Below are 12,266 nucleotides of genomic sequence, written 5' to 3' on the forward strand. Positions count from 1 at the left end.
GTATGGGTCGCATTTTTCTTCTTCTCTGCATAGTTGGTAACTTTTTATTGAATGCTATCTTGAAATAGCATATTGAAATTTAACTGAAATTTATATTTTTGGGTGAATTTTGTTGTGTTCCTTTAAAAAGTGCTGGGACTTCATTCTGGCATTTGTTAACTTATGTGGAATCATCTTTGTCCTTTGAAGGCTTCATTTTAAGCTTTTTATGTCAGGTGCAGAGCAGTATTCAGTCTAGGTATAATTCAGGTGGTACTATTCTAAGGATTCTACTTGATGCTCCCCGTATTACAATATCTTTTTACTCTTACTGGTGTAGATGCAAACTGGTCCTAGCCATGTATGAATTTTTAAAATTGTCTGACTTTCTGTTTTCCAGTAATTCTCCCCCACCCCAATCTTGTGCAGATCTGCCCCACACATGTCAGATCACTATTCAGGTAAAGATTAAAGGGGACCCCTTTAACAGTCTCTAGCACTTTCCCTCTGTGCAGTGTTTTTTTCTGGTAATCTGTCCAGCAATTTTAGCCATCTTTGCCTCTCTGAATTCCAATTTTGGTTTCCTCAACTCAGTGATACTACTAGGCTTTGTTTGAGTCCCCCTCCCTGAATTGCAACCTAAAAACAATCTATAGGCAGTAAGCAGGAATAATTGTAGGGCTCGTCTTGTTTGTTTTGCTTTTTTCTGTTCAACTGCCTACTACTTAATGTCTTAAAAAGTTGTCTCATCTATTTGGTTTTCTAATTTTTAATATTGGAGGGTCTATTTCCACTTTTTTTCCAGCTTATTTATTTATTTTTGAGAGAGAGAGCGCGAGTGAGCACATGCACAAGTAGGGGAGGGACAGAGAGAGAGAGAGAGAGAGAGAGAGAGAGAGAGACAGAGACAGAGACAGAGAGAGAGAAGGAGACACAAAATCTGAAGCGGGCTCCAGGTTCTGAGTTCTCAGTGCAGAGCCCAACGTGGGGGCTTGAACCGCAAACTGTGAGAGCATGACCTGAACCCAAGTCAGATGCTTAACCAACTGAGCCACCCAGGTGCCCCTAGAGGGGCAATTTCCATAGCAGTTCATTGTTCATAGAAAGAGACAGAAAGTCACTACATACTAAATATATGAGCTTCTATTAACTTAGTAATTCATAATGCTGATAAATGGCCCTTTGATATATATTAAAATGAAAGCAAATGGAACCGTACACCATTCACTATAACAATGAAATAACTTACATTTTTAAGTCCATTTACTGCATAATAATAGGATTCTCAAAGCCCATAAGCCTAGAAACAGTATGGACAAGATCAAGTTTTCAAATGTGGCAAAATCTGAATCTCCTGTAGAACTTGTAAAAAATTAAGATACTTGCCTCTATACTACTGAATCAAGAATTTAAGAATCCAGGCATGTACATTTTTTCAAAAGCTCCAAGGGTGATTCTGATACATACTTATTATAAACTATTATTCACTAGTTTGCTAGATATTATAATGTTTGAATAAATAATTCACCAAAGATAATAGTAGGCATATCTAATTCTGAATACCACGAAGTTTGAAAAGGGAGTCCTAATAATTAAAAAAACAAGCAAATTTTCATCACTAATTATACAAAGTGATTGTGAATCATTCACAAAGAAATACACAGAGCAACTATGCATCAGACAAAAGGGAATACATATGGATCACTGACAGTTGTGTATTTGCATTCTAACATTTATTAGTCACGTTTTTACTATTCTGGAAATAGACTGGTTTAAAAGGTGGCTTTAAAATAAACCAGGTTTCAAAAATTAACAAAAGTATGAACTTAACAATGCTATTATAAAGGTCATTTATTATTTCATATAATAATAATTTTGTAATAAGTGTTTACATACAATCATTACTTCACATAATTATATTATGTGATATACATTGTATATATCATTATCTTCATTTATTCCTAAAAAGTAAAAATCACAACAATTATCCCAGTTAGTGAAAATATCACTTACCTCTTTCACGGTTGCATCATCAAAAAATACCCACTTGGAACTCTTGGTATGAAAAGCAAAGGCACAATAATGTCGGCTGGTGTAGCAGATCATACCAACAAGGTGAAGTTCACTATTTTTGGCATTTTCATCAGTAACCCTATAAAAAAGCTGTTTAAAAAAATAATAACATGTAATTTAATACTGTATCTTTTTAAAAATGAGGAATAATAATTTGGTGAGTCATATATTAGACTATCTATGAAAAATACTTCTTATATAAGCTTCCCCAATCCACTATTATATTAGTACAGAAGGTACACTGACATTGTACTGAACAGAATTACTATTAACTATTAATTACTATTAACTATAACTATTAATATTATTAGTCCAATAAAATCACTACAATTGAGTTCAGTAACACATTGTCTCCAATAACACAGAACTGACACTTTATATACATAAACTGGAAATGGGATAAATTACACAATTCCTAATAATTTTTTACTGAATCACATATTTGAACAAACATTAACATATTTATAAAAGATAATTATCTAAAAGATTAATGGTGATATAAACCAATTCAAAATATATTAAGATGTTAATATGCATATTAAGAGATCAGTGCTATAGATGAATTTTGTATCTTAAACCTTTCTAGGTTAATATTTATATTGGTCATTACCCTACACACACACATATTTATCATCAATATCACCATTCTAGAGTGATATCAAATTAGAACACAAGATTGTTTATAACTAAAAGCCGTTCCTAGTCTACGCAAGAAAGGCATTCCACTTAGCCTGATTTGATGAACTTTATCAGCACTACATCTTTCCTTTAGAAAGATAATTTAATTCTGAAAAACAAAGTATATTATATGAGTATGTTTTAAAAGAATTTAAAAACAAAAAGGAAGTGAATGAAAACAGTTGAGATACCCCAGGAAGATAAAGATGTGTTGCTAGATTCCGAACAACATCTTCAGTCAAGTCAGAATGCTCAGAATCCCAGACTAAACCAATTGTAACAATTTCTGGGCAATTCATTAAAACACGGCGAATTTTTATTTTTTGGCCACAGTTACTCTAAAGAAAAACACAAAAGGCAAATTTTGAAATTACTGAAACATATATACCATAGGTGATGCCTGACAGTTTGTACTATACATTAACAATATTTACATACATCAGAAATCTATTTTTTCAGCATACTAAAATGGACTTTTATCAAACTATTTGTCTTAATTATTGATTAAACAGGAAGCTTATTTTAAATCAAAGTACTTTGGTATCTTTGTAATTTTAAAACAAGAAATCAATCTAAAAAAATGAGCCCTAAAACACTTGAACTAATATTACATTAGAAAAAAGAATGATGCCACTTGTAATGTTTAATTTTTTTTTTTTTAATATTTATCTTTGAGAGAGAGAGACAGAGACAGAGCATGAACAGTGGGAGGGGCAGAGAGAGCGAGGCACAGAATCCGAAGCAGGCTCCAGGCTCTGAGTTGTCAGCACAGAGTCTGACGCGGGGCTCAAACCCACCAACTGCGAGATCATGACCTGAGCCGAAGTCGGACACTTAACTGACTGAGCCACCCAGGCACAGAGAAAAAAAAAAACTAACTTTCTCTTTAGTCAAATGACAGATGTCAGAACTTAAAAAAATTAATCAGCATACACTAAATCCTTCACAAAGAGTTTTTAATAGTGCTTAAATAAATAGCTCACTTGGTATAAAGAGTTGCCTAAAATAACACTGAAAAAATAACATTTTAAAAAACGTTTATTTATTTATTTTGGGGAGAGGGGTGGAGAGGGGCAAAGAGTGAAGGGAGAGAGAGTCCCCATCAGGCTCCACTCCATCAGCACAGAGCCCAATGTGCGGCTTGATCCCACAACAATGAGATAATGACCTGAGCCAAAATCAAGAGTCAGGCGCTTAACCAACTGAGCCACCTAGGTGCCCCTGAAAAATTAACTCTTAAAATTAATTCCATGTAGAATTACTATTTACATGGTAATTTCTGAATGTTTATTTTCAAGTTTGCAAACATATAAGCATACTAGTTTTCTCCAAATTATACTTACAGGACATTTCCTATAGTCATCAGTTGTATTTGCTGCTTGTAGCAACTCTGCAAACATTTCAGGTTTAAAACGTTCATGCCTTTCCATCATTCTTTCCACTTCATTGCTACAAAAGAAAGAAGCAGTCCCAAATGTGTCCTATGAACTTTAAAAAGATCTAACAAACTATGCATGAAAAGAAATTAAGTTCTCAATATGGGTATGATCATTTTTTCTGTTTAAGACAGGTTTTGTCTGAAAAATTAACCATAAAGTAAATTTCCATAAAGTGAAAAATTATGGAATTTGGCAGGTGCATGATGAAAAACATTTATTACCATGGTCTGGAACTACATGAACAAGATAATAAGATGCTCCAAGTTTTAAGTCAAATGTTTCTTTTACATTATTGTTTAACAAGTAGGGACTTGAGTTTAAACTTTGACCTAACAAGAACAACAAATTGTGGGAAAGGCTCCCTCTCTGGCCTCAAATTCTCAGAAACGAAGTTATCATTTTCAGCTAATAGAAGGGCCTTTTGCTGATTAATGCAGAAGTCCAAACCAAAACTAGTTAGGTCAGGTTTGTGCCTTATGAGTGCTGACCATTTCATTAGAACCTAGGCAGGATATCTATGCCACTTTTTGTGTAGTCTCTCTTAGAATCTAATTTTTATATACCAAAATATTAAGTATCTTTAAACAACCATTTAAATATTTCCAAAAAGAAATGTAATGTAACCTCAAATATCCTTACTAGTTTCCATTCTAGATGTTCTGGTTCTGCTTAGTAATGTGAACTGTCCTAGAGTTGGATATACTTTACAGTTTCATGATTTAAATAATGTACAATATTCAGTAACAACTAAGAGCACCCATTCTTCTAAAGCACTTCATAAATGTATTAAAATGCACTAAATCTGACAAGCTCATTCAAATTGTACATTTAAAATAGTGTTTTTGTTAACATTTAAAATGACAATTTTTGTTAAGCCTGGAATTCAGTAACTGGTATTCAATACTTATTACCAATGAAAAGAAAGTGACTACAGTTAAACCTTAAATAACATGGAGTTAAGGGGCGCTAACCTTCATGCAGTCCAAAATCCGCATACTAACTTCTGACCTGCCCCCAACTTAACTACTAATAGCCTACTGTTGGCCGGAAACCTTACCAGTAACAGTTGATTAACACATATTTTATGTTATATGTAGTATATACTGTATTCTTACAAAAAGGCTAGAAAAAAGTAAATGTTATTAAGAAAATCATAAGGAAGATGTAATACATTTACAGTACTGCACGTACATTTATTGAAAAATCTCCATCTAAGTGGACTTGTGCAGTTCAAACCTGTGTTACCGAAGGGTCAACCATAATTACCATTTAAAGTCTGGTTTCTTGCAATTTGTGGTGTAGACCACAGAGAGACTGATGGAGCTCTAACTCTGTTACATAAGATACTGCCTCAGAGCATTGTCATTATATAAGAGTTTCAAAATAGACTTAAAGTTTTATAGTTTTTAATTTGTGGCCTATCCTTGTTCAGACACCATCCTACTTTTCATACAAAGTGAAAAAAATGAACCTATAATTGACTGAAGTTTAGGGAATGTTTCCTTAAACCAATATCCCCAACTCTATATACTAAGAAAGATACTAAACACACTCAAATAACCAAATTGATATTATTCAATAGTCTTTAAGTAATATTGTGTTATATCAAAAAAAGCCAGGTAGTTTAATATTATAATGAAACAGATAAGCACCTGATATTCACTTTGTACAATGATTAAAATATTGATAGCATTTAAAAAAAAAATTTTTTTTTAACGTTTATTTATTTTTGAGACAGAGAGAGAGCATGAACAGGGGAGGGTCAGAGAGAGAGGGAGCCACAGAATTTGAAATAGGCTCCAGGCTCCAAGCTGTCAGCACAGAGCCTGATGCGGGGCTCGAACTCACAGACTGTGAGATCATGACCTGAGCCGAAGTTGGATGCTTAACCAACTGAGCCACCCAGGTGCCCCTTAAAAAAATTTTTTAATGTTTATTTATTTTTGAGAGAGAGACAGAGTGTGAGTAGGGGAGGGGCAGAGAGGGAGGGAGACACAGAATCTGAAGCAGGCTTCAGGCTCTGAGCTGTCAGCACAGAGCCCGACACAGGGCTCGAACTCACGAACTGGGAGATCATGATCTGAGCCAAAGTTGTATGCTCAACCGACTGAGCCACCCAGGCGCCCCAATAGCATTTAGTAACTAACTGTTGAACTGATTTATTCTGATTAATAATTATTGATCCATGCTTTATTTTTTTGTATTAAAATACCTGTAAACATTTATTCAATGTTTACCATATATCAAATATTTATATTTTCAAATACCTGTTAGAAAATGTTCAAACAATTCTTAGGTAAAGTCTAGGGATCATATGGATCCCTAATTAGTAATGTTTCATGCACAGGGAGGGAGGGGACAGCCAAGCATAGGCAAATTTTTATTTCAGGTTAATGTTGAGGCCTTAAACTCAATAAATCTAATGAAGAATTAATGTCACCATCCCCCCACCCCCCTTTTCTGCTTACCCTAGTTTCCATCACCATGATGGGATATGGAGCTGATGGGTCACTACAAAGATAGCACCTTAGCAAAAATGAAGAAATAATGTGCAGCTCCATTTACCATTGAGCTTGTCATTTTAAACTCTGCTTCACAATTCCAAAAACTTGGTATAAATATAAATAGATACAAATTTTCACTAATATTTGGTACATTTCATTAAGTATACATTTTAGGCTAAAACAGAAACATCCAACTGAGACAGACGTCACTTAGTACTTCTGATGGCAGCATATTTTTTAAGTTTAAGACAGAGAGTAGATATTCACATATGTTATGGTTTTATAAAATAAATGCTCAATGTGCTTAAATGTATTATTAACGTCTCTGGTAAGGTTCTTACCATAGGGCTGTTGTAGAAATGTACCGCACAAATTCTGTAAAAGGTAGAGGATCTGATGATGCTCCACAGCTACGACACACACACTACAGGTAAAAACATGTTTAATTTATCAATCATAAAACATAAATGTAATACACATATTACATATATTTATATATGTTATATATTATACCAAAGTACAAATGAATGTAAATAAATATAACAAATGCAATATCTAATAAAGTGGTTGAGCCATCTCACCTGTTCATACAGAGTCATGGCAAACTTCTGGTGAGTGATACAAGATTTAGAGGTACACATGTCTGCATCTCTGCTTGGCACTATATGAAAATGAATCCTCTCCAATATATTTTCCTAATTTAAAAATTAAAAGACAAATGACTTGTGAATCTTACAGAAGATACTTCATAATACAACTATTTTTAACTTTATAAATTTAAAAATCTTTTTAGGAGGGGCGCCTGGGTGGCGCAGTCGGTTAAGCGTCCGACTTCAGCCAGGTCATGATCTCGCCGTCCGTGAGTTCGAGCCCCGCGTCGGGCTCTGGGCTGATGGCTCAGAGCCTGGAACCTGTTTCCGATTCTGTGTCTCCCTCTCTCTCTGCCCCTCCCCCGTTCATGCTCTGTCTCTCTCTGTCCCAAAAATAAATAGACGTTGAAAAAAAAAATTAAAAAAAAAAAAAAAAAATCTTTTTAGGATTTTCCAAAGTGTTAAATTTAACAGCACCATATATATTGTCAGCTTTTCAGCTTTCCTCTTTAATCAACCCTTCAAATACCGTTCAGTTATTCACCTTTTGTAGTATTAGCTTTTTTAAAAAATTAAATAAAAGAAACATTAATTTAATAAATATCTTTAATACCCTTTAAAAAATCAATTCATGGTGGCTGACATGTAGAATTTAATAGAAAACATAAGTTACCCATATTTGCAGCATTCTCACATTGAAAAAAACAGTCGATCTTTTAAAAATCCTACTTGGGATATTTTAATAGTCTGTATAACTCACATTCAAATAGCAATGACAAAGGCTTGCAATACCTACACTAACATCCTAACGCAAGAAATCTGCTCTGCAAACAAATTTCATATTAAATTTCAAATTTGTAATACAGATCAATAAGGAATATTTATTTCTTTAACAATCCTTTTTAGCAAAAGCCTATCGAATGGATTCTTTATTTTTATTTAATGTTAATATTGAGAGACAGAGGGAGACAAAGCACGAGCAGGGGAGGGGCAGAGAGAAAGGGAGACAAAGAATCTGAAGCAGGCTCCTGGCTCTGAGCTGTCAGCAGAGTCTGACTTGGGGCTGGAACCTACAAATCGCGAGATCATGACCTGAGCTGAAGTCGGATGTTTAACCAACTGGGCCATCCAGACACCTCCAGTGGATTCTTTTAATTAGCTAAACATCTGCCTCCTCTGCCCCAGGAAATTTAAAACCATTCAATTATTTAAGCCTAAATTTCTAGATATTCTATGAATTATCAAACCACGTACTAGGACATTTCACTTAAGTGAAAATAAACTATAAAATTTGGTATTGTACAAAATATATTTATATTTTAAGTAATGGATCTATTATGAACATGAGAATTATGAAAAGTATATTTTAGGACTGTGTATGCTGTTTCGGACACACTTTAATCAACATGGAAAGTGTGTTAAGCAGTGCATTAGTCAAAGAGCTTTCCACCTGTCTGAGAAAATAGTAAAGATACTCATTAAAAAAATGATAATAACGTATAAATATCAAATCAAAACCAAAAGTCATGAAACTCACAGAGTTTTGAAGGGTGGGTAAGACAAGGATGCACTGAGCAGTATGGATTCCTTTCTATTGTTATAAATTTATGTTTCATTCCTCTCAAAATTCACATCACTTAAGGAAAACAAGCTAGTATCCTGATTTAGGGATTATCAAAAATACTTACAAAGCACTCTGCAGCATCATCCATAAGGCCCAGCTGAAATCGCTGCTCATCTTTGAAGCTTTCTGCTAGAGCGTGTCTTATATTATCCGAAGGAAGTGCTTTTTCTCGACTATGTTGAAACTGTGCAAATATTGTCTGGGGATCAACAAGTACATCAGTAAGCTTAAAGCCAACAACTAAAGAAACACTTCAGTAATTTCACTATAACAGAGTGAAACTCACACTATACCTAGAAATGGATACAGTCTTTTGCTCTAAAATTCCATACAAAATTTATTTCTATCAACAATGTATAGAAATGGTTGCCCCAGTCTCTAAATTAAGTGTCAGTGTGCACAGAACTAAATGAGTTCTCAGTTCCCATCCTCAGAGATTCTGATTGAGTATGCTGAAGTCAGAAGTCAGGGCAATTTTTAAACTGTTCCCCAGCTAATTCTGATCCAAGTTGTTCAAGGAAAAGTTCTAAGTTGCTATAAATCTAAAAGTATGCTATAGGAATTAAAATTATGTTAACCAAAAATAAATAAACCTCAGAAAATGACAAATGCTGGTTTAAAAAGAAACAAAAATTACATAAGTTCAATGGGATGACAACTTCCCACTAATTAAAATTGTCTTTAAAAACTGACACTGTACAATTTGTATGAAGTCAGACAAAAGATGATGACTTTTAATTTTTTGAAAAATGTTTTAATTTTCAAATTATCAGTTTTCCTCACTTGGAGCATTATTTCTAACCTAAGCCTAAAAAACGGTGGAAACACTCACAAAAACATGATTTAGGTATTAATCTGGTTTTCCATTTTCCTTACTGAATTTAAGGAAGAAAAACTATTTAATAAGTTCCAATTTTATGACAATCACTTTAGATGAGAGAAAGTGGGGGGGAAAAGGTTTTCAGTGACAACCCCACCAAATAAGAATTGGTCATAATAAGTTCTTAAATAATTAGCTCAAGGGGTATGTCACCTCAAAATCTATTTTTTTTTCCAGATCAACATCTGATAGGCTAGGAAGATATTTCAAAAACCTGTTCCACTACTGTTAAGAAAAATCTAATTTATAAATAAATAAGAAATTGAAAAATAAAGATGCCAAATGATATTAGATATCTAGAACTATAATTTTTAGGTATAATTACAAATATGAAAAAGCAAAAAATATTTTAGATATCATTTCTTATGTAGGTAATAAACTTATCTTTTTTTTTTTTTTTTTTAATTTTTTTTTCAACGTTTATTTATTTTTGGGACAGAGAGAGACAGAGCATGAACGGGGGAGGGGCAGAGAGAGAGGGAGACACAGAATCGGAAACAGGCTCCAGGCTCTGAGCCATCAGCCCAGAGCCTGACGCGGGGCTCGAACTCCCGGACCGCGAGATCGTGACCTGGCTGAAGTCGGACGCTTAACCGACTGCGCCACCCAGGCGCCCCGGTAATAAACTTTTCAAGGTAATGTTTAAGATATTAATCCTATACACAAGAGTGTCATTTATTTGTCATCTTGTTTTTTGACTGCCTAGTATATGTGAGGCATCTTCACTAGAAAACAGACAAAAACACTGCCTTCGTGGAGTACACATTCTGGTTGCAGTAAGGGGAAGGCAAGTAACTAATTATATGTTGGAATGTGATAGACAAAATAGAGAAAAATAAAGACATAAAATAGAAGAGAGAAAAATAAAGTATTATAATAGAAATAGGGATGCTGAGAAAAGGGAGGTTAATTATTACCTAGGGTAGTCAGGGAGGGCCTCACTGATGTCCTCATTTGAGGACTGGCATAAAAGAAATAACACAGGGGACGTCTGGGTGGCTCAGTCAGTTGAGCATCTGACTTCAGCTCGGGTCGTGATCTCACGGTTCATGAGTTCGAGCCCCACACAGGCTCGCTGCTGTCAGCGTGGAGCCTGCTCTGGATCCTCTGTCCCTCTCTCTGTCCCTCCCCCATTCATGCTCTCTCTCAAAAATAAATGAAAACATTTAAAAAAAGATTTAAAAAGAAGAGTGTAAGCTACAAAAACATCTAGAAGAAAAGCATTCTAGACAAAAGGAGTAACCATGAAAACACTCAGATGGAAGCCAGCTCTGAGAAATTGGAAGGAGGTAGCCAGTTTGGCTAAAGTGCAGTATATGAGACAGGGAGTAAGTTTTGGAGGCAGGTAAGTGATTATGTAAGGCTATGAAAGATTTAGGCTAGACATTTTAACTATACTAGTTTTTACAACTGGACAAAATATCCAAAATTTACTGTGGTGTAAATAAAATGCAGTATTGTAATTTGATCTAAGGTAATTCTTCATCCCCTAACAATAACCCTATTTTGCCATGTTCTAAAAAAGAGAGTGTAAAATTGCCTTCTTTGGTGATTTATATTCAGGAATATAAATCAAAATAAAGCATGAAAATCGCTTTTTATTTTCTTGTATGTATGTGTGTGTAAAAATATTCAAGAATGTAAAAGAATGAAATGTTTATCTCTGAAACACGTTAATAAAATCTTAATAATAATCTTAGTAATTTTTAGGTAAAAATCTCAATGACATAAATGAAATGCTACTGTATACATGATTCCCTGTTTCTGTCTTTGTCTCTCTTCCATCTATTCTCATCCAAGTAGCCAAACAGATCCAGTTGAAATATTACATATAATTAAAACAGATTATATCACTCTTCCACTCAAAACAATCCTGAGACTTCCTAAATCGCTCAAGAGGAAAGCCAAAGTTCTCACAAAGGTCTAGAAGGATGTACACAATATGGACTCCTGTTCCAGTTATTTATTGCTCCGTAGCAAACCACCACAAAATGTAGATACTACAAATAACATTTATTTTGATCACAAATCATCAATTTGGGTGAGAATAGCTCGATTCTGCTCCACTGGGAGTTATCTAGGACAGTTTGAATGCTGAACCCAGAATCATCTGAAGGTTGCTCATTACATAGAGCAGTTGATGGTGGCTGTTGGCACTACCAATCAGCTTGGGACTTCTGATATAGCTGTGGCCAGCTTGGCCTTCTCGCAGTATGGGGGCTCACTCCCAAGAATGACACCCCAACAGACAGAGCCAGATAGAAACTTTACCAGCTTTTCTAATCTAATCTAATCTCAAATGTCTGCAGCATCATTTCTGCTACATTCTATTTGATGGGGATGAATCCTTAAGGCCAGCCCATATTCAAAGAATTAGACTCCACCTTTTGATAGGAAGAGTGCAGAAGAATCTGAAGATATGTTTTAAAGCCACAAAAATTCACCTTACTTCTGAGCTCCCCTCCTATCATTCTCCCCCTTGCTCAGAAAGCTTCCGCC

General features: G+C 34.6%; 1 protein-coding gene across 2 annotated transcripts in view; it reads right to left on the bottom strand.

The window, feature by feature from the left end:
• Nucleotides 1-12,266, bottom strand: part of USP53 (ubiquitin specific peptidase 53) — a 64,711-nt gene that overhangs the window by 25,227 nt on the left and 27,218 nt on the right. The window contains exons 4-9 of one of the 2 annotated variants that reach the window (XM_045468735.1): nt 8,952-9,086; nt 7,255-7,368; nt 7,015-7,097; nt 4,074-4,179; nt 2,922-3,068; nt 1,993-2,142 (exon numbers count right to left, since the gene is read on the bottom strand). In XM_045468735.1, coding sequence (XP_045324691.1) covers nt 1,993-2,142; nt 2,922-3,068; nt 4,074-4,179; nt 7,015-7,097; nt 7,255-7,368; nt 8,952-9,086 — 735 coding nt within the window. The remainder of the gene's footprint in view (nt 1-1,992; nt 2,143-2,921; nt 3,069-4,073; nt 4,180-7,014; nt 7,098-7,254; nt 7,369-8,951; nt 9,087-12,266) is intronic. The other variant, XM_045468746.1, reaches the window with a different exon arrangement.

This window comes from Leopardus geoffroyi, chromosome B1 (genome assembly GCF_018350155.1).
Source record: "Leopardus geoffroyi isolate Oge1 chromosome B1, O.geoffroyi_Oge1_pat1.0, whole genome shotgun sequence".
Taxonomy (NCBI): Eukaryota; Metazoa; Chordata; class Mammalia; order Carnivora; family Felidae; genus Leopardus; species Leopardus geoffroyi.